At 33.0% G+C, this 24513-nt stretch overlaps 1 protein-coding gene across 1 annotated transcript in view; it reads left to right on the forward strand.

The window, feature by feature from the left end:
• The first annotated feature begins 5726 nt into the window (after positions 1–5726).
• LOC134711595 (peroxisomal ATPase PEX1-like) overlaps positions 5727–24513 on the forward strand; it is a 30022-nt gene continuing 11235 nt past the window's right edge. Inside the window, exons 1-14 of the mRNA XM_063572283.1 lie at positions 5727–5880; positions 11558–11692; positions 12543–12626; positions 13292–13403; positions 15318–16363; positions 18401–18524; positions 19148–19373; positions 19667–19902; positions 21043–21213; positions 21871–22025; positions 22493–22670; positions 23028–23212; positions 23827–23961; positions 24379–24443. Coding sequence (XP_063428353.1) covers positions 5743–5880; positions 11558–11692; positions 12543–12626; positions 13292–13403; positions 15318–16363; positions 18401–18524; positions 19148–19373; positions 19667–19902; positions 21043–21213; positions 21871–22025; positions 22493–22670; positions 23028–23212; positions 23827–23961; positions 24379–24443 — 2990 coding nt within the window. The 5' untranslated portion in view covers positions 5727–5742. The remainder of the gene's footprint in view (positions 5881–11557; positions 11693–12542; positions 12627–13291; positions 13404–15317; positions 16364–18400; positions 18525–19147; positions 19374–19666; positions 19903–21042; positions 21214–21870; positions 22026–22492; positions 22671–23027; positions 23213–23826; positions 23962–24378; positions 24444–24513) is intronic.

The following is a 24513-nucleotide window of genomic DNA, read 5'->3' on the forward strand; positions in this document are numbered from 1 at the left end:
AGAATACCTGTAGGGTGTACTAACTTGTCGCAGATATTGAATCTCAACTTACTTGTAAAATTATAATAGACCATAATAATTAAGTCTTTTTTTAGTATTGGAGTCAAAAGAAGCCGTTGAAACATTCAAAGAAACCTCGTGCACCATCTACGCGTACTTTGAAAGATTCATGAATAACATCGACACATGCCAATTCGATTCATCAAAGGCATACACGACTTTACATACAATCGTGTTTCTTCTGTTTTTTTAGTAACACTCGGGGTCTACATTGCACCGGTCCTCTACCAAGTAATCAAGGTAGCTTGTTGATTGTGAGGTAGATGTCATCACCAAGATATACCGAGACAAGAAAGAGATAGCGATGACCGATGAAGACAGGGAATGTTTTGAATCTAGCATTTTTGCATTTGTGGAAAAGTGCTGGATGAGGACAAAGTTCGCGATCACGACTACCTCACGGGGAAATATTGTGGCGCTGCACAGAATAGTTGTAACTTGCATTACAAACTAACACGATTTTCCCCCATCGTGTTCCACAACTTGAGTTGGTACAATTATATTCAATGCTCTTCAACTTTGTATTTATTTGGCTTTTTAACTATTTCGATCTGAGCGTCACTGATGAGTCTTATGTAGACGAAACGCGCGTCTGGCGTATAAAATTATAATCCTGGTACTTTTGATAATATTACCATAGGCGTCATCTGTAGAGGACATCGAAGCAGCAAGGGCCTCCGAGATGCAGTGTGTAGGCAAACTGGCGTGTGGACATGCCCTAGCACTCATCATCCTTGCCTAAGATATGGGTCAAATAGAATCACTGCCTTGTGGTTGGATTTTTTAATCAAAGGCTATGGAAGTAAACCCAGACAGACGATCTGGGTAGATGGACCTCGTTAGCAATAGCAATCGTCTTAGGGATGGAAACCCCTACAGAAAAGATGCCGGTCCTCCGAGTCTAGGCGGATAATCGTAGGGTAAATCACCCTGCCTTTGACAAAATCTTGAATACAAAAACGACCACCTTCTTTCTCGTCAAATGACTGGAGGAAAATCAACTCGTTATAGATATCAGGATTGGAATTTTGTATTTACACCAGACGCACGTTTCGGAAGAACATGTTTTAAACAAAAACAGCATCTGACGCGAAGGCCGATGAAGTTGTTTTCAAACAAACTCATCAACAGAATAGGCACATGAAATGCAAGAACACTATACCAAAGTGGTAAATGTTCATAAGTAGCAAACAAAATCGCTAGATACAAGATTTATATTCTAGGACTAAGCGACTTTATCTATGATGAGTTTATTTACAGCTTGTAACCAAAATTTGTTTTTTTCTCAATCGATTTATGAATTTCAAACAGCGGTATACTACTGTTGTCTTTATTTACAACCACTTTTGGGGTTTTAATTCCCCGAAGGTATCACCATCCCAGTAGTCAGCACTTCAATATGTGACACTTTAATAAACAAATTTATATTATATATACTTCATTGCTGACATGAACTATCATTGATATGGTCATGTGACATATTTATAAATTGTGTTTACAAACTTTTGAATACTAAGGCTTTTTTACCGCAAGAATATACTACCTTAGCTGTAAGGAATTTTGGTCCTCAATGCTCTTCAACTTCGTACCGTATTTGACCTTTTTAACCTTTTGAATTCGAGCGTAACTGATGAGTCTTTTGTAGACGAAACGCGCGTCTGGCGTAAATATAAACTTAATCCTGGTATCTATGATGAGTTTATAAGATGGAACACACATCAGGCATGACAAATTTGAATACAGGCCACACAATTATATATTACTGAAACACCAAACAGAATGACCCACATGGAAAGGAAGTTGGATTTCTTAGAACAAAAAGACTCTAAAACAGCTCTTCTGGAGTGGAAGCCCATATCGCCAAGAATTATCACAGATTGCTTTATATAACTCACGTTTCCAAAAACCACCCTGATACAAGTATATGTACCAATAAATGATGCAGAAGACAGTGAAAAAGAAGACTTCTACCACTCATTACGAACAACCATATATAAAAGGTGCTAAAAAGGTACCTATTGGTAATCATGGGTGGTCGGCTACATGCTTCGGTCGGGTCAGAAAGAAAGGGATGGGAGTGAGACATTGGTCCTCATGGAATAGGAAAAAAATGAAATGAAAATGTGCAGAAATATGCTATGATATGACGCCTTGTCATAGGAGGAACACTTTTCAAACACGAGAATTGCCATAAGGTAACATGGGTGTCACCAGCAGGAAATGCCGGAAATGCAGGAAACCAAATAGACCAAATAACCATCTCTCAGAGATGTAAGATGTCAGTAGGGCAAAACCAGGAGCAGATGCAGCATCAAACCATCATTTATAGTTGAAGGACCAATAAAGATGAAAATTTAGCTCCCCAAAATCAGATATAACAAGTGCAAAGTTGAAGAGCATTAATTACGCAAATTCCCCCAAAAAAATTGCCAAATACGGCTAAGGTAATCTAAACCCGGCATTAAAAAGTCCTAAGTATTCGAAAATTGTGTACTTTTTTAATCAGGAAATTTATAAAATAACCAAATAATTGATATTTATGTCAACACCGAAGTGCTTGCTACTGGGCTGGTGATACCCTTGGGGACGACGCGTCCACCAGCAGTTGCATCGACCTAGTGGTGTAAATAGTTATCAAAGGTACCAGGATTAATATACCGGTAATTTAATACGTCAGACGCGCGTTTTGTCTACAAAAGACTCATCAGTGACGCTTAGATCAAAATAGTTATTTAGCCAAACAGGAACAAAGATGACGAGCATTCAAGACCCAAAATTCCAAAAAGTTGTGCTAAATACGGCTAAGGTAATCTATGCCTGGGATTAGAAAATCCTTAGTTTAACGATGAAAAGAACATTTAAAAAAAGTGCCAAAACAGACCCATCTAATAAAGAAGGGAGACAGGTCCTGAATAACGCTTTATTGTTTTATAAATGCTGCAATAAAACAACTGAAACATGGAAAAGCAGGAGGAATTGACAGCATACCCCCTAAAGCTATTAAGGTAATGTATGTATTGATACACTTCACAACGACTTAACAAAATACGGAATGACGAACATATACCTGATGACTGGTGTAAAGATATCTTTATTAAACTACCAAAGAAAGGCTAAATCAATCTGTAGCAACTGGAAAGGTATAATGTTGCTATCAATTCCTAGCAAAGTCCTATGTCACATCATCATCCTACAAAGTTTAGGAAATAACTGATATTGTCAAGATATTGGATTTCTTGATCGACAGCATATTTGTTACGTTTAAAGGACGTGTTTTTTTTTACAACAGAAAGTCGGCATTTCAAAGGGAATCAATTGTGCCCCTCTTCTTGCCAACTTGTTCCTTAATTATCATGAGGCTGACTTCATACAGAGATTTCTTATGAAGAAAGATAAGAAGTTAGCAATATTCTATAACTTTACTTTCCGCTATATAGATGATGTTTTCTCACTAAATAATTCATAATTTGATGACTATGTTGACCGCATCCATCCCATCGAACTAGAGATAAAGGATACCAGATACAGTTAAGTCTGCCTCATATCTTGACTAACATCTAGAAATTGACAATGCGGGTCGGTTGAAAACAAAACTTTACGACAAAAAGAGATGATTTCAGCTTCCCAATTGTGAACCTTTCCATTTCTTTGTAGCAACATTCCATACGGGGAATATATCTCCCAAATGATACGATACTCCCGGGCCTGTATTTCCTATCAGGAAATCATTGATAGAGGGTTGCTTCTCACAAGGAAGCAATTAAACCAAGAGTTCCAAATGGTGAAGTTGAAATAATTCCTTTGTATTTATGGACGCCATCACGAGTTGATTGACCGTTATGAAATTTCCATTTCACAGATGATATCGTATAGGTTCTTTATGTCATAACTAAAATTCCGTGGACATTACAGTCATGCCTCGAAGACCGTGACTGGCTTTGCAGACGATATCTGCCTGCGTACCCATCGCCATGAAGACTGACAAAACCAAGCAAGCATCCTTGATACAACTGCAAAACAAGTAGGACTGTACATAAATGCAAAAAAGACAAAATCTATGAGGGTAAACGCAAACCAATGTATCAATTGAGACCAAAGTGAGAGATGCTGAAATAAAATATGTCTTAAGATTAACATATCTTGGAAGTATCATCAGTACATCAGGAGGTGTAATCATTGGACTGGTTGGGGACTGGTTGGTTAAACGTTGGGGGGGGGGGGGGGGGGGGGGGGGGGGTATATGTACAAATTAAAATTTGGTTGGTGCAAGGTAAAAAAAAAAAAACCCGGCATAACCATGTCATTTAAAGGTTTTGCGTGAAGATCTTACCCTTACCGCTGAATCTTCTTCCGTTCTTCAAGACAACCTCCATAGGAGTAGTAATCAACCTCCACCATAATCGTATTCTAGATCTAGAGAATAAAAAAATCACATTAATTTATTAAGACATATTGTCTGCATCAGCAAGAATAAGGGACGATACGCACAAAAGAAGTAGAATATTGCATGTCCATGTGCAGTTTACAAAGATGCATTTGGATTAGTGCTCATGACCTAAGTATAAGGGTCAAATGCTTTCACTAAAATGAAATTCAAAAGTCACATCTTCTTATCAGTGACAAAGTGGACAAAAGAGCTAAAAAAAAAATGAAAAACGTTTTCAAATATTAAGAATCGTCATAGAATCATATTCAAAACAGTGTGGTCCTGGCCATTGATTGACGACCTCAATTATCCCATTGACTGGGACAGATTAGGTGAACGTCTGTCGGTAACAACCACTGCTCACTATGTACTTGTTAAAGAAAATCGGAATCTGTGGGGTCACCAAAGGTTCTCAACACCTAAATAAAGCAATTCGAAAAACGAATCCGGAATAATACAATGTGTTGATTTATATCAATAATATAAATCAAAACATAAAGGTTATTCCTGAATAATTTTTCGAATTCTTTTATTATTAGAGGCGTTAAGAACCTTTGGTGACCCAACAGTTTAAATTCTATATTAAGTAAGAAGTGAGCAATGGTCGTTACAGACAAACGTTCACCTAATCTGTCCCAGTCAATGGGATAATTTAGATCGTCAATCAATGGCCAGTACCACACTGTTTTGAATATCATTCTATTATAATATTTAAAAAATCACATTTTAATATTAAAATAATTTTCTAATATTAACAAAATACTTTCTAATATCAACAAAATACTTTCTAATATTAACAAAATACTTTCTAATATTAACAAAATACTTTCTAATATTAACAAATTACTTTCTAATATTAACAAAATACTTTATAATATGAACAAAATACTCATTGTTTAACTCAAAAAGAAGAAAAGTATACAAGAAAATGGATTAATTCTTTTTTTGTCCACGTTGGTTTGCCTCTACTTCTACCATTTTGCGACCACCATCAATAAACTGATTATTTTGCCACTTTTGGATGCTTTATCTAATAAAAGTCAAAAGTTTGAAATTCATTTTAAATTATATTCTTCCTTACATCCATATGGGCTTAAAACTAACCGAGCCGAAGACAACTATGATCCTCTACAAAAAGACAATGATTTGTTACTTCTATATCCGTACTTTATGGTGACACTTATTTTTATTTAACATTTGGTCTTTTGACAAATCAATCCATCTTTTATTCACCCCAATGGACCGGAAGTGAAAGGATGGTCAGCTATTTTTATCTTAAAAATAAATTATTTGAAATGAGCTGCACAGTGGCCAGGGTGTCCCACAAAACTGAAAAGAACTGCTTTATTGTCTTACCAAAAGAGTTATGCAAAACATCGTTAGCCGCTGAAGAGGTAAAAAAGACGAAGCTTTGAAATATTTCTACTTTCTGTTTCAGTTTCACTTTAAAAATACATTTTAGTGTTGCTTATTCTTCTCTCCTCTACCCTCATCATGCATTTTTTTAACAGTTTTTCGTTTCTCAGGTACCCCATTACGACACTCATATTCTAAATTCAGAATCTGTCTAAAAAGAAACGAAATATTGAAAGGCGTTCTCCCCAGGCCATTTAAGGTTCATCATAACAAACGGACAAATATGGCTGTATTTACATGCCAAAAATTACTCTCAGTACAGACTTACCTGTAAAGTTGGAAAAGTTTTAATGCCTAGCATCCACTAGATATATAAAAGTTAAATGCATTTTGTGTTTAAGAAAGATAAAATCTTTCTTGGTTTTTGCTGGGCATTTTTTTTCCTTTCTTCAGAAGGTTAAAAAATAAACAAACACCTGCATTACTTTGATACTGTCCACTCACTGACTCAGATAAACTCTTTAACTCACCTATAGTTGTGAAGATACCTGGTGTCCATGTCAATTAAGGACAATGAAAACAATACAAACCGGTTTTTTACCTGAGGGAGCATCTCATAGTTGTTCCACAACTTAGTCAGTTTTCATACCTTTTGCATGAAGGAAAAAAAATGCCCAGCAAAAATCAAGAAAGATTTTATCTTTCTGAAACACAAAATGCATTTAACTTTTATATATCTAGTGGATGCTAGGCATTAAAACTTTTCAAACAGCACAGGTAAGTCTGTACACAGAGTAGTTTTTTATGTAAAAATACGGCCATATTTGTCCATTTGTTATGATGAACCTTAAGCGCTGCAGTATTCAGCACCATTGTATTTCAGTACTGTGCTACTGGGCAGACCTTAGCAGTTTCTAATCAGTGCTATTGTTTTTGAATTTTTAAACATCAAGTATTTTTTTTTTTATCTTTTATTTGTTTTTCAATAGTCAGGATTTTACAATACCCCTACAATCACCACCTGACTATGGTTCTTGGGGTAAACATTGAAAGTTATATACAAGACTATCCATTTGTTTTTTTTAAAATTTATATTCATAATACAAGAATATAATTATTAAAGAAAAGAAGAATATAGATGCTCACACTCACACTTTCTCTCACTACTTACACACAGTCTCTGCAATCTTACCATTAGTATGCATGCATGTCTATATATAAAGTAAAAATTCAAAATACCACTGCTCACTATAGAATAATTTAAAGTATAAATGATAATAAATCATGACAAAATTGTATGTAGTGGGGACCAGAATCTTTCATAAGATGCTGCTCTATTATTTTTGTTTGCAATATAAAATTCATTTGATTGGTATTGTTTTATTCTGAATTTAAGTCCTATAAAACTAGGAGCTATATTTCTTAACTTACATCTAAAGATGTAGTTTTTAGCTATAATTATTAACAAATTTATAAACAAACTCTTGGTAATAAATCCTAATAAAACTTCCATCTTGCTAATGCTGAAATGCTCATCAAATAATTTAATTTTCTGTAAAAATGACAACCAAAAATTGTATGTAACATTACAATCATAAAATAAATGTTCTATTGTTTCCTCTTCCTCATTACAGAAGGTACATAGACTTGTTTCCTTTTGCTTAATTCTATATAAAAATGTATTGGTAGGTATAATTCTATGTAATATTTTATATTGAAAGTTCTTTAAATATGTATCCCTACAACATCTTTTCAAAAGAGAAAAATACTTAGACCATTCTGAGATTTCAGAATTTGTTACATCCTCCCATTTTAAAAATTTCTCATATGGGAGTATGCATACTTTATCTACAAGATCTCTGTATACAAATTTTAACTTCTTATTTTCCAAGATCCTTTTAGAAAATGCATCAAAAGGAACAAAATTGTCTAAGTTCAAATCACAATAGTCTTTGATGTATTTTTTTATATATTTTGGAATGTTAGATAATAAACTGTAGTATCTCAAAAAATTTTCCAAATTAAGTTTTTGTCTTACTTGTTGGAATGTTAGTAGTGATTTACTTTGACTATCTACAATGTCCCTTATAAACTGTATACCATATAATTTCCATTTCATATAAACAGGGTATTCAGATAGTGGTATAAAGTTTAAAATATCCAATGACAAAATTTCTGGAACACATAACTTTGTATAAGGCTTTGCCATGTGTAGACATTCAAATATGTCTTTCCAAAATGGATTTTTTACACAATTAGAAATTTCTTTAATCTTATCCTTTTGTAAGGTAAAGACTCTGTCACCACCTAACTGTTTTAGTTCTGCAAGTAATAAATTCTGCCAAGAACCTTCTGAATTTGATAAAAATCTCTTTACCCAAGATGATTTAAGATATGTACAGAAAGACTGCAGATGCACCATATTTAATCCTCCCTGTGAAAAATCTGCAATAAGAGTACTACGCTTTACTCTATCAGTCTTACCATTCCAAATGAAATTAAAAAACATAGCACTCAGCTCATTTAATTGTGAGTGAGGTAAATTTGGCAGGGCAGTCAACAAATGAATCAGTCTTGGTAATGCCAGAGTCTTAATTACAGTAATTTTACCTAGTAATGATAATTTTCTATGTTGCCAGCTTTTTAGTATAGCTGAAACCTCTTTGATCTTTTTTCTAAAATTAATATCAAGAATACTTTTTAAATCAAGCGAAAAATCTATTCCTAAAAGTCTAAAGTTTGTGTGTGACCACATAAGATTGTAATTAGGACACAATATTTGATCAGAATATTTTTTGTTACCAATCCAAACAGCTCTTGTCTTTGATTTGTTCATTTTCAATCCAGATAACATATAAAAAGAATCAAAACAATTGAGGCTTTCTTGTAGTGATGTCTCACTACCATCTAAAGTTAGAAAAGTATCATCTGCATACTGACTTAAAAGTGTTTGTTTTTCATTAATGAGGATACCGTGAATTTTGGGGTTTGACTTAAGTTTTAACGATAATAACTCTACACCAATAACAAACAAATAAGGGGAGAGCGGGTCACCTTGTCTGCAACCTCTCTCAAGATTGAAAAAATTTGACAAATTGCCATTGTTGATTACACAACTCTTAGCACTTTTGTAGAGAGTCTCAAACCATTTGCACATCGAAGGACCAAAATTAAAACTTTTTAATGCTTTTTGTAAAAATACCCAGTCAACAGAGTCAAATGCCTTTTCAAAATCAACTTATAAAAGTAAGGCGCTCATGTTGTGATCTTCAAGATAATGCATCAAATCATACAATAATCTAGTATTCTCCCCTTGATAAATCCCTTTTGAGTGTCACTTATAATAAATGGTAATACAGACTTAACTCTGTTTGCTATAGTCAAGTATTATTCTGTACAAATCAAATCATGTGATCAACTAGTTAATTTGTCTGAGCAATGGTTTATTCAATTTTAATCAAAGTAAAATATTGGAAGGGCCAGTTCAATAAAGGAACATACTTGGGCAATTTGCCAAACTTTTTCTGTCAGTATTTCCAACTTCTGTATATGGATGGGTATGTCACAGATTCCTTTTGGCTATTGTGTGACAGGTTGGTTCAGCTTAAGTTAGTCGCACTTGCTGAGGAGTGCGGAATAAACTCCTCGTTTGTAGTGACGCACACTACAGAATGGTTCCAATCTACCGCAGTGCGCACAAAGATACAGTTTTTGTGCTGGTCAGTCTTGCTGTTTGGAACTATGACCGCTTGTTTGTTGTTACGGACTTGTTGGTCTACATGTATAATGATCTTGGATACAAAGTTATCAAATGATTTTGCTTTTACATGTATTTGCCGTTTGGGTCTGTGGAATTTAATAAGATCATCTGGTGGAAGCGCTGGTATCTTCCCCTCAACCACTTTGAAAAAGAAAATCAGTCGTTGTTGTTGTCATCTTGATTGAAGAGAAGGAAGCTGAAGTTGCGATAGCATTTTAGTCATACATCCTTCATCCCTTGATTTGCAGTCTTTTGTAATAAATCTGGCTCCTCTTTTTTGTATAGATTCCAATTTATCAATGTCTTTTTGGGTATATGGGTCCCATATAATTGCTCCATACTCATTAATAGATCTTACGTGAGCTATATATGCTGTTTTCAGGCATTCCGTAGGGCAATGTTGTAGGTTTCTCCTGAGGAAGCATAATGTGGAACTGGCATTGTTGCATGTGTTTGTTAGTTGTTCCTTCTATTTCAGACCTTCCTGAATTTGTAGCCCCAGATAAGGATTTGATGTTACTTGTTCCAGAGTGTGGTTGTTTAGGTTGGCTTTTACTTTTCAGACTTTTTGGCCTTGAAGCGCATACCCCAATTCAATCATCTGCCCATTTTTGTCGAGCCTTCGACTTTAGTCGAAAAAGCGAGACTAAGAGATCCTACTTTCCGTCGGCGTCTGCGGCGGCGGCGTCCACAAATATTCACTCTGTGGTTAAAGTTTTTGAAATTTTAATAACTTTCTTAAACTATACTGGATTTCTACCAAACTTGGACAGAAGCTTGTTTATGATCATAAGATAGTATCCAGAAGTAAATTTTTTAAAAATAAAATTCCATTTTTTCCGTATTTTACTTATAAATGGACTTAGTTTTTTCTGCGGGGAAACATTACATTCACTCTGTGGTTAAAGTTTTTAGAATTTTAATAACTTTCTTAAACTATCCTTGATCTGAACCAAATTTTGACAGAAGCTTGTTTATGATCATAAGATAGTATCCAGAAGTAAATTTTGTGTAAAAATAAATCCATTTTTTTCCGTATTTTACTTTTAAATGGACTTAGTTTTTTCTGCGGGGAAACATTACATTCACTCTGTGGTTAAAGTCTTTAAAAATTTTATAACTTTCTTAAACTATCCTGGGTTTGTACCAAACTTGGACAGAAGCTTATTTATGACCATAAGATAGTATCCAGAAGTAAATATTGTAAAAAGATTACTCCATTTTTTCTGTATTTTACTTTTAAATGGACTTAGATTTTCTTCCAGTTAACATTACATACAGTCGGCAGTTTAAGTTTTCAAAACATTAATTAGATTCATTAACTATCCTAGATTTTTACCAAACTTGGACAGAAGCTTCTTACAATCAAAAGATAGTATCAAGAGGAATTTTTTTATTGATTTTTTTCCTCATTTTTTGTTGAGCCTGCGATTTACAGCAAAAGTAGGCGAGACACTGGGTTCCGCGGAACCCTTACAAATTTTTCTGCTAAAAAAGCATTTTTTTTTAGGAATTTTTCGCTTTCAAAAGATACATAAACTTCACAAAGGGATGGATAGTGCTCAAATTTCATTACTCTTTCACATTAACAACTGAACTGTTGATATGAAGAAGGAAGATGTGGTATGATTGCCAATGAGACAACTCTCCACTAGATACCAAAATGACACAGAAATTAACAACTATAGGTCACCGTACGACCTTCAACAATGAGCAGAACAATTTTTGCTTTAAGGGATCTATATCAAGCCCATATTTTACGATTATTTTCATCACTCTTTACAAAATCAAATAAGAGGATAAAACAAAAAGAAAAAAATTGTTAATATATAAATTTGCCATCAAACAGATATATAGGTGATAATACATATTTTGTAACTGTATGTACAAATGTACATGTATATGGAACAAACTATTGAAACAAGTTATTAATATATTTTGATACCATTTTATAGGTACAGGTGTATGAAGTACAGTTTGGCAGGGATGAACATGCTTATTTTACTGCTACTGGAGAAACAGGATACAGAGATGCAGAACTTCAAGTGAATGGAATATATGCTGACAGACTTGGACTGAAGGATCCAGAAGTAATTTTCTTAGAAAGAGTTTAGGACAATTGTTTTGTCTTTGGATTCAGTATTATTAGTGGGATACCCATTTCGTGGTATTCTTGGGAACAAGTGAATCATAAATAAAAGTGTTCAATGAATTACAAAATTTCTAATAGTTTTAATGCAGACAAACTAGACATTGGCAAAACTCTGAAATAAACATCTACTAAAGTGCAAGTTTTCCTGAATCCAAAAAAATGTTAGCCACAAAAAAAAATGAATCTACAGTATTTATGTATGTTGATAAAGAATCTCATACTTTGTAAACAGACATGCATACAATTATATAGGAATGGTATCCTCTATCTCTACATTTGCCTCTATACCATAACTTGTGGATAAGTCCCATTTATTTTTATTTTTCAAGATTCACAATGTTCCCCAGCATGAAACAAATGGTTGCCAAATTTTTAAAGATTTTTTTTTTATGTTTTTTATTCATCCCTTATAGTCCTTTTTGTGGCACCTAGTTTTAACCAATTTTCTCATTTTGTCCTTCCAAAATTCAGCCAATAAACTTTTTTGTTGATCGTACATGTAAATATACATTTTAATTTGAGCCTTTTATGCATTTAAATGATGAGTTTTGTTTGTTCTGTGGTTTGTGAAGTAAGTGATATGTCAGTTATATCATGCAAAAAAATGTTTCCAATATAGCATGCAGTAAAAAAAGTATCTAGCATAATGGTTAATTTTATGGAATCAGTTTTCCTGTTTAACGTTTTAAATCTTTATGTTGTCGGTACAAGATTATACACTGGTTTCATTTTTTTTTTTTGTACGAAGTTATTGTGTTGTGAATTTTACATTTAATTATTATTTTCAGGTATTGGTTAGACCTATTAGTGCAGTGTCAAAATCACAGAGAGTTTTTATAGAACCACAGTCAGTTGATGATTGGGAGATATTGGTTTGTATATTTATCTAGATATCTTTATTGAATTTTCTGTTTTCTGTTTATTGGCTTCATCTAGTCTTGCAGACAGTAGACTAGTTAAATGCCTGAGGGTTTGCATTATTTTTGGAAGTTTTAGGCCTCTGTATTAGGTGTGCCATACCCCTTAAGAAGAACCAGGTCTATCAAATTTCAATTTTTAAAGTTTATATTTGGGCACAAACATCACCTTAAACCTTAGAAGCACCATGATAAATTGTCAGTAATTTTACTGCCACTGCACAGTAAGGATTTAGAACATTTCCTTCAGTATACACATTTGGAAAGTGCCAATCAATAGCTAATTAAGACCATATGCGAAATATAACAGAGCACCCACAGTGTGCAAATTTCTACAATAGAACATAAAATGCAGAGAAAAACATGACTTCAGGAAAAAAAAGCCACAGTTGCCATGCTGAATATTACTTGAAAAATAACAATCCAGATATAATATAAAGATTTTTCTTTTTTTCAAGGTTGCAACCATGTTTCCAATATGCATGCTTTTATAGGTTCTTTCTATTTTTTTTCACATGGAATGTTTCATTTAAGCCTTATAGAAATAAGGGTCTCACTTATATAAATCTAATGTCATTCAAATATTGCACATTTGTAACAAGTAGTTTTACATTATTCAGGAGCCTCATTCTGGGTATGTTGAAACAAACTTGATGAACCAGATTAGAGTTGTATGGAAGGGACAAGTCTTTCCTTTCTGGGTAGAGAAAATTGTATTGTTTTTGAAAATAAGTAAGTTAAGTTAAAACATTTTGAATTAATTTGCTTGCTTATGAAAAGTTTATGAAAATAAGTTTGAAAAAGTAAAATGAAAAATTGACAGAAATATTGGATAGTAACTAATGAAAAGAAGTAAGTATTGCAGTTGTAGTTTGTTTGATTTAAATTTGATAAGGTACATAACATGTGCAGTGAGGAGACTCTTTAGGATATTTTTATCTATTGAGAAAGATGTTAAATGAAAAAAGGACTATGTTAAACAAGAGAACTGAGTACATAAAAAAACGATGAAATATAATGCAACAACTAAGAAACATTACTTTTTTTTTTATTTTCTTCATCATGTAAGTTTTCATTGACCACACAGGTATCTAATATCATATATCTTATTGTTATCCAATGTCAAAAATAACATATTTAACAAGCATTAGACATCTTTAATACATTTATATATATGAAAATACCAAACACTTTGTGGGTGGTAACTTTGTAAGAAATAAAAACAATATGGAAAGTAAATGTCCTCAAAATGTTGTTATGGGGACATGCTTCATGCACTAATGTAAGAAATTGTTTTTGTAGAGCCTTCAACTTTTGTTGCAGAAAGCTTGACATAGGGATAGTTATCCTGCGGTCGTGGCGGGGCCTTCATAGGCGGCAGCTTTAGCTAACTTCTTAAAAAAGCTTTATATAGAAGGTGGAAGACCTGGATGCTTCATACTTTGTATATAGATGCCTCATGTTACAAAGTTTCTGTCAGTCACATTTCCAATGTCCTTGACCTCATTTTCATGGTTCAGTGACTACTTGAAAAAAAGTGAAGATTTTTTGTAATGTTAAATTCTCTCTTATTATAAGTAATAGGTTAACAATATTTGGTATGTGCGTACCTTGCAAAGTCTTCATGTCTGTCAGACAGTTTTCACTTGAACACGACCTCATTTCATGGTTCAGTGAACAAGGTTAAGTATTGGTTGTCAAGTTAATATCTCAGATACTATAAGCAATAGGTCTGGTATATTCGGTGTATGGAAGGACTGTAAGGTGCACATGTCCAACTGGCAGGTGCCCTCTGACCTTGACCTCATTTTCATAGTTTAGTGGTTAAAGTTGAGTTTTGTGTTTTGGTTTGTTTTTCTTATACTGTATGCAATAGGTCTACTATATTTAGTGTATGGAATCATTGTAAGGTGTACATTTCTAGCTGGCAGATGTCATTTGACCTTGACCTCATATTCATGGTTCAGTGGTCAAAGTTTTTGAGTTTTGGTCATTTTTTCCAATACTAAATGCATAGGTCAACTATATTTGATGTATGGAAATATTTCATGATCAATATGTCAGTCGCGCAGGTTTTAGTTGACCGTGACCTTATTTTCCTGGTTCATCACTCAGTGTTAAGTTTTTGTGTTTTGGTCTGTTTTTCTTAAACTGTAAGCAATAGGTCGAGTTTATATTGTATGGACAAATTGTTAACTGTACATGCCTGCCTGGCATGGTTCATCTGACCTTGACCTCATCTTCATGGTTCTTTGGTCAATGTTTAGTTTTCTAGTTTTCTTGGTTAATGTTAAGTTTATTTGACAGTTGTAATAAAGCTTTATATTTAGGACTATCAACATAATATCAATGATTATTAAAGAAGGCAAGACATTTCAGCGTGTGCACTCTTGTTTAAATTTTCAATACATTAAAAGAGGATTTTAAAACCTGTCTGTCACTTAGTATGATCTAATCACTGTGTAAATGATTTTTAACACAATTTGAGTAATTACATTGAAAGGTAATGTCAAGTTAAAAAGAAACAATGTGACACTAATCCAAATATAAAAGTATAGTTACTTTATAAGGTAAATATTATTCTTTAACATTATTAATTATGGTAAAATGTAACCATGAATATCATCAAAATTGTTTATTAATTAGACTCAACAGAACCAGATGGAAAATGTGTGATTTTGAATGATGATACAGAAGTCATCATCTCTCCTAAAGTAAGGAGTAATTCTACTGGGCAAAATCTTAACCAATCAAGTCTCTCAAAAGATTCAGTCAGAAAGTCATTATCTCCCATTAGAAGGAACACCTCACCAATTGTTCCTAGAAAAACTACCTCTGTGCAGTCACGTCCTACAAGTTTTAGTGCTAACAATATTATGCCAAATGAAATAAGACCAAAGAAAAGATCAAGTTGGAATCCATTTAGAATTGTTACTGGTTTTCTGTCTGCAACTGGTGGTTTTGATGGTGGCTCTCATTTCTATGTTCCACAGACATCAGTAGATAGTGATGAGGATTGTGGGAGTGTTTCTAGGACTCCATCATATTCTCCTGAAAGAGAAGAAAGTTTTACAAGAAGTACATGTTTTGGAGGCTTGAATTTTAAATTTAGAGTGCAATCTTTAAAGGTAGATTTTGACTCCAATGATGAATTGTCATCAATTGAATCAGAAATTGATGGTATTTCAGAGGATGACTTTCGTTCCAAACTTTATCTAAAACAACCAAACATTGTATTTGTAAACAGTGAAGACATACAACAACAGATTAATAGTAAAAACATCAGACTTCCTGATACATTTTATGCAAAATTGACTAGGCTAGATTCACCTAAAGATATTTATGCTAGAGCAGAAGATGAATTGGCTAAGCAGAAAAAAGAAAAGCAGGATAAATTAGACCAGTCCTCAGACTCAATTAAATCTAATAGAAGTGATAAAAAGGATAAACAGCTGAATTGTATTGTTCGTGTTGTGATTTTGACCAAGAAAGGTCTGCATTCTGAGCCAGAATATGTAGATTTGATATCACATATGTTAGAGGAACAGCCATGTTTGAGAGGTCATGTGATTGTTCCAGATTTATTACGTCGGTTGATGAAGTTAGATGTGACACGACAGATTTGGTTACAGAGTATAGATGAAAAACCATATCCAGCGCTGGCATTTGATCTCCAACCTGTTGCTAGTCTTGTATGTATACAATATATAGAGTGTTTATGTTAAAAATCTTTTTAATGGTGTTTCACAGATAAATAATTGACGGTGATCTTTGGGGAATAATTCAAAGGAAGGTGATTTATTAAGGTTCCTTATGGCTTAAAAATAAAGTATTATAACATAATATTAATGTTATATGGGGATGAAGTCCCCAATAACGGTAGAAAATTCAATAAAAAAAAAATTCGGGGAAATTTCCCGAATTTTTCATTGTACTAATGAACTCAAAATCGTTCAAATTTTTTTTGTCACCTGTTTTGAAATCCCAGACCTGCGCAGAAATCTACAATGTACTTCCTTTTTCCGGTTTTGTTTGTATGAATCTTTGAGTAAAATATATATTTATCAGTCTAGTATAAATAGGAAGGAACGCAATACCTATTTCATTTTTAATAATTCCTTGATATGAAAAAACGTTACCTGATGATAGCGTTTCTTTGTTTACATTGCATATGACATCATAACTTAAATAACGTCACAACTAAAATCCCTTACAACAGAACCAAAATTGGAAACATTACGGTATTTCTGTTTCTTTTTTTTTAACAAATATTTAAGTTATAAAAAAATAATTCATACAGACTTCGTCCCCACTTACAGGTAATGCCTGCCTCATATTATTCACCAGGGTGCACAATAGTAAACCTGTATGGTATTTCAATGTTTACCAAAATACAGTTTAAAAGAATTATCCCATTTTGCAACATATTCAATATTTGATAAACATAGGTTATCTCCCATTTGTTACATATGCATTGTGCATTATTTCCTGTTAAAATCACATTTGGTGACACATTGCTCAAGTTTTGAGACCATAATAACACTGGGAAAATAATAATTGTAATTTATTGGTTAAGATGCTTAGTGGGTCTCATTGGGGTCTAAGCGTGACGTGGATTGACAATTTTTTGTAAGCGTGACACGTGAAATGCAAATTAATTTGTCGTGAAAATGTGAAATGAGGTCTTGTGGGACCCGGGAAATGACAAAAAAATGAGAATTGCTTACGTACATAGTGTAAGCGGGATACGGGAATCTGACAAAAACAGTAAGCGGGATCCGGGATCGGAACCCCCCAATGAGACCCCTTGCTTATTGGAATTCAGAATTTTAGGGAAAACACCATTTGACAAAAGGATCATGAACCCTTGAATTAATCAAATATAGATACTGTCATAGATATTCATGTTATTATCATTGAAGTAGTTCAATGATTTTTCAATTATTAATATTTAACTGTAGTTGATTATTGATTAAATGATTGACTATTGCTTGCTTAACATCCAGTGGCATATTTGATATGAAATCATGGACATAGTTATAACAAAAGTATCATGATATAATTCAAAGAAATATTTGAAACATTTTTTATATTCAATTGACATTAAAACTATGGATGTCATGATTTTAATTTAATTATAATTGTCATCAGGAGTCAATTTTAAGCTTTCTTGTGTATTGGCCAGTTGGACAAGTGGACTGAAAATCTACTGGTCTGTGTCCAATACTACTGGTCCTGCAAAAATTACATTTATTTCACAAACACTAAATTATATAAATGATAGATGTTTACTTTTATTTTTGTGCTTTCATTTACATATGCTTACTCGTGATATTAATTAACTTGATCATTTGTAATACTTAGTACCCCCCAGTACTGTGTACTTAAATTCGTAGGTTATTTTTTTTTGGCAATCAGTGATTTTTATTGACAAATTTCTACTGTCCACTGGACCACCAGCTGACAAAATCTACTGGTCAGACGCAATTTCTACTGGTGTCTGACAACTGGATTAGCGCTAATTTCAACCCCTATTTCTACTCTAACAACATGCTAACTATTCATACTTTTTATAAATTGCATTTTATAGAATAATTGACCTTGTTTGTATCATAAATTTATTATCATCACACCATAACTGATAAGCATGATCTTTGCATATTAAATTTAATTACATGTTTTGATGTCAGTCATGATGAAGTTTACTATAGATATTTATTTTTTTACAGCCAAGAGGTTTTGGAAATTACCAAGTACAAGAAACCTTTAAGAAATGGGTGAGGGAAACAAGTTCCAGAAATGTTCCTTTTGTAATGTTTCCAGGGGTCATGATAAATATGCATTTTTTTAAAGGTAAGATCTTTGTTCAGACAGATGTTGTGTTGTCTCGCCTGCGATGAAAGTAACGCAAAGGAATAAATAGGTATTGCTTTTCTGGCCCCAATGGCAGTAGAGGTGCATGCATCAACAACTGTTAAATTTTCCTGCTTTGTTAAGTCAGTTTGATAGGAACTACTTGTGATAGATCAATAAAATTTTCTCTAAATTGCATTTCTTTTGGTACATATCCATTTGAAGTCTATTTTGAGACCTAGATTGATAAGGAACTGAATATGTTTTTTTACTTGTCCTGTTGATTAATAAGGAACTGACTACAAGGCAGAACTTGCACCAGTAAAGTAGAAAGGGATTGATATAAGTTGTAAAAACATGTTTCCCAATCCACTAGTATAAATAAATATGTTTATATTAATATATAATGAACTTGTTTATAGCAACCAAATAATTATTTAGATTCACTAGAACCTATTTTACGGGGATCTGAAATCCTATTTTATTACTATGAACTGACCTTGAGATGATTTTGCTCCTAGGAAGAACATCTATGCTAATTCAGTAGAGTCTCTGGACATTTCCTCATTAAATTGAAGCTTTTTAGTTTGATATTAGTAATTTTGAATGACTATTTTTTCCAGATACAAGTATAGACATGCAGGTATTATATCATGAACAGAAGTTAAATGAAAGGGAAGGTGCTGTTTACAGTTTGTTACATTGTGATAATCTAGAGGACTTGTCATTCTTTATAAAAACTCCTACAAGCATAGAAAATTCAAAATGGCCGATTCTTCCTATGTTGTCTTATATGGATGTCAAAAGTATTGATCCATGTTATCCAAAGGAGAAGTTTGAGGACATGGGGTATGTTTATTATTTGAAATAGATGTTCACTGTGAAGGTTGTGTATTTTTGTATTTGCCCTAAAAAAAGATGATACACTTAGTTCAGCACCTTAGTTCATCATTATGGTTTCAAAATAGTTTTATTTTACAGTCAAATATTTTGGAAAAAAAGGTTGTCTACAAAATTTTTGAATATGTTGGACTGGGCTATTTCTTTAACAGACTGGACTATTTTGTGATGTAAGGTGATTGTGACTGCTAATGACTATGTCACATTTTACTGTAGACTAAAATTCCATACACTTTTTTTAGTGGAGTAGAAGAACTAGCTGAGGAGGCAGTCATTTCAGTAGAGATTTGCCTGTCATCCAAACCACTGGGAGATTCCATGTTTAGGAAGATCACCCCTGGTCTTAGAAATGGAATGATTCTGATAACTGGACCTAAGGGATCTGGGAAGACCATGTTTGCTCATGCATTATGTAGGGAGCAGGCAGAAATACCAAACTTAGCTTATATTTTAAATATAGATTGCAAACCATTACGAGGTTAGTTAATATATATTTAAGAAATAATTCATGGGGGCTTGAATATATCGTTATTTTACCACGGGTTGGCCCTTTATGACAAATATTTTACTCTGAGCGATAGTGAGGGGTAAAATATCGGCATAAAGGGACAACCCGTGGTAAAATCTAGATATATTCAAGCCCCCATGAATTATTTCGATTCTAATAGGACAAATACGGCTACTTTTTTGGATCGAAGCGCCCTAGGTGGAGGCCATTATTTGCCGTTCCCATAAATTCACGCACTTTTAGATTGGCGTAAAAGAACGGAGCAAACAGAATAAGTGACATGCTCAAACTATTCACAAAACTTATAAAGATAGATTTCGATGAATTTTAATGATAACTTACTTATATGCCTTCTATGTATATAAAAAAATGGGCTTATACCACATTTTTGCATCGTTTGTTTACGTTTCCTTGTTGTGATGATTTTCGGTATCAAAAGCGTGTATTTTCCCGTAAAATGCTTAAATTATAACGTCATCATTCTATGACGTCGGGTACTTCATTCATTAAAAAAACATATGACGTGGGAGTACGATCTGAACAGCCAATACAATATATTCATATTTTACCAGGGGTATGTACTCAAAGCGTTTGAAGGACGTCATGTTAGAATATTTGATATACAATAGTTTCGAGTCAGTATAATCATAATCACATGGTAACAGTCCATATTGAAACCTGACAGGTCAAGCACTATCTATTTATTGTATTAACTGTTTCTTGATATTCCCTGTCCAGATTGTAAACATTGATGGTTAAGAAATGAAATATGTAAAATGGTGTTTATAAAGAAAATATTAAAAGGAAAATTACTTTTAACTTGAATTGGAATTATCTTTTTCGTTTATCTAAGCTGACTGGCTGAGACATATCCCTTACTATTATATATCAATATACTGGGAATGATATATCAGTCTGCAGGTCCATATTCAGCTATCAGAGTATTGACCTATTTTATAATAATATTGCTTAAATACTTTTTTTTTTTAAATAAAGACACATTTCACTCCTTTGCTTTCAATAAAATGTACAACGTTTTTTTAATACCTCAATTAAACTATGAAAGAAATTTTTGGGAACAGTTAAATTACTTGTTATACATTTGAATAGGTAAAAGACCAGATACCATTCTAAAGATATTACAGATGGCTTTTGATGAAGCTGCCTGGCGCCAACCTTCTGTGATATTATTTGATGATTTAGAACATGTGGTGCCAGCCCCTTCTGGACCTGAGGCTGAAATGAGTGGAGAAGCTATTTATGGATCTAGGGTGGCTGAAGGTAGAGAAATTACATAAACTTTGTATTGTGTTGTACTATTTAAATACATGTTTATAGGTTTTTTGGTAGCCAGGAGAAAAGTTAAGTAATGTAAAGCTGAATAATTTAAGTACATGTGCTTAAACATTATTTCCTTCAACAGCATATTGAATTTCAGTTGAATCTAAAATTGGTTTAACTTGTCACGAATTTTGGCTAACATCTATTATTTTATAAAACATAAATAGGTACAGCCATATTTTTCATGATTAATAATGATTCTACAGAATCTTATTGTTTTATTTTAAATAATGCTAAAAAAAATAAAATTACAATATAATATAAATTATTTTCTAGCTGTTTTTGAATTGTCATTAGACCCCAAAATATCATAAAACACATAATAGGTGCATATCCTTTTTTGACTGGTCAAATACATCTTCTGTATTTAGACCATTGACAAAAAGAATGATTGTTATTAGTAGGACAATATCATTGGTGCAAGATTGAACTGATAAGGGCCCATACATATTTAGTAATGTATTATACTTCACAAGTTCAATACAATATCCAGATAGATGGTGTGAATTCAGGTACTTAGACATTGTGAACAAGTTGAATTGTAAAAAAAATTAAATATTTAGACGATTTCATTGCTTCTATCTTATTGCATCACAGTTTTACGGGATTTACTGAGGAGAGAAATATGTGATGGGACAAGAATTGCAGTGATTGCCACCACTGTTGCTAGAACTTCTATCAATTCCTTATTGGTTAATTCTAGAGGAACTCATTTCGTACAGACTACTCTTGCCATTAATCCACCAGATAAGGTAACATATAATCTGCATATAATGTTAATCCATTGTATGCAATGATTTGTATTTGCCTCAACATGATTTGAAAGTTTGTAACAAAATTACATGGCATTTGTTTAAAGCATAGAAAAACACAAATGGCTCTACAACAGTAATTTCAATAGTGTCTAATTTAGCTATGTTGGTTGCAGTATTGACTTCAAACTTGCACTAAAATAACCTTTCACATTTTATAAAGCTGTTAAATGTAAACATTAAGACAGCTTATATTTGTCATTTTGGGGGCTTTTATTTTTGCTTGCTTATTGAGCTTGCTTTGCGGTATGTATTATGCACATTATTGAAAAATTATTTAAAAGTTACCGTATGTGAAAATGAGAGAATAACTTATAAAAATTAAAAAAAATAAAGCCATCTAATTGTAAACTGAAAAATGCTACCAAAATATTATGCAGATTCTAATTAAATTTGAATTGTTGTAGGTAAGAAGAAGGAAGATTATTACCTCCATTATTAAATCAAGACCTGTAATTAATCCAGCAACCTTGGACAAGGTTGACCTTGACTGGTTACAGTGTCGTACAGAAGGATATGTTGCAAGTGACCTCATGAACTTAGTCAGCAGGGCATTGCATGCTCATTGGTTGAAATATGGTTATGGTAAATAAATATTTCTTTTTCATTAACATTTGTTGAAAAGAAAGATAACTGTGGTTTGTTTAATCTTATAAATTTACAAGTACAGAAAGTAGCTGTTTTGAGTTAAATAATGGCACGGTTTAGATATCTATCAAAACAACTGACATTGCTTAGTTAATTGAATACTGTAATTTATTATTTCCTTGTTCTCATAAAATAAGAAAAAAATAATTGTAACTCAACAATGTGTAACTAAGTTTGTAACAAAAGACAGGGTTTCCACAATAAAAAAGTGTTTTAAGTCTTCAACTGAATATTTTGAAAAATTACTTTATGTAAGTCATCATTTGTATTTCAAGTTTACTTATGTTTTACAAGGTGGAGATACAGAACATGGAATAACCCTCTACACTGAAGAGTTCAAAGCTGCAATAGAAGGGTTCACTCCTGCATCAATTAGGAATGTGTCATTACATACAGCAGGGGAGCTAGGTTGGGATGATGTTGGAGGCCTTGAGGATATAAGAAGTATATTAGTAGAGACATTACAATGGCCAAGCAAGGTTTGTTTTTTACAATATCAAAAAAGATAATGGTTTTACCTGCATCAGAGATGTGTACACAATTTAGCTTGAGTTTTACTTATTTATTATTATCTTAATGGGTTCAGTATTGATTAACAACAAGAATATTGCTGATTTTTATGTTAAAGACATGTTTACAATATAAGGTTCATCCAAAAATGCTCAAGTTAAAAGTTTTTAATTCCAAAATATGAAACCTTTAAGAGCATATTTTGTATGCAAATTAAAAGAAATTAAGATGTATCTATACTGTATTTTTATGGCCCACCTTTGGGCATTATGTTTTTAGGTCTGTGTGTCAATTCCTTTGTCAGTCAGTTCTTTTTTCTGTTCGCTTGTCCTGCTTCAAGTAAATATTTTTGGCCAAGGTAGTTTTTGATGAAGTTGGAAGTCCAATCAACTTGAAACATAGTATGCATGTAACATGTTCTCTATGATATGATCTTTCTAATTTTAATACTTAGAGTTTAGACCTCCCCCAATTTCATGGTCCACTGTACTTGGAACTTAGAAAAAGATAATGTGAGTCAGGCATCCATGTATTATGAACACATTCTTATTTTAACTGGGAGAAATAACTTTCTTTTTTTTAGTATCCAAAGTTATTCAGCAATTGTCCATTAAGACTAAGATCAGGTCTTCTGTTATATGGTGCCCCTGGAACAGGCAAAACCCTTCTCGCTGGAGTTGTTGCTAAAGAATGTGGACTCAACTTCATAAGCATAAAGGTAAGGGTACAGTCAAAAAAGCAAGCTATAAAGGGCCCCAAAAATTACTAGTGCAAAACTGGAAAACCAACAGTCATATCTATATAAAAAACGAGAAAAAAGAAACACTTATGAACCAAACCAACAAAGGACAACCACTGAACATCAGGTTTCTGACTTAGGACAGGTGCAAACAAATGCAGCACGTTTAAATAAGGGCCAACCTTAAGACTTTTTTATTTTGACAAAAGCAGAGAAATTTATTGGTTATTTGGAATTTCAAGGTCATACATTGAATTATATGTGACTATATCTTGCTTTGAAATGCATAACAAAAAACATTTGGAATATCTTGGTTTGCAATGATTAGATATATTTTGCTGGGTAAACCTAAGAAATATTATGCTTTATGTTCATACTTGTATTTATTTCAAACAGGGTCCGGAGCTGCTCAATAAATACATAGGTGCTAGTGAACAGGCTGTTAGAGATACATTTCTACGGTACTTATTGTTAATGTAACAGGAGGGTATGAGGATATAAGGGGTATGCATATTAAGTACCATTATGACC

Source organism: Mytilus trossulus, chromosome 3 (assembly GCF_036588685.1).
Source record: "Mytilus trossulus isolate FHL-02 chromosome 3, PNRI_Mtr1.1.1.hap1, whole genome shotgun sequence".
Classification (NCBI taxonomy): Eukaryota; Metazoa; Mollusca; class Bivalvia; order Mytilida; family Mytilidae; genus Mytilus; species Mytilus trossulus.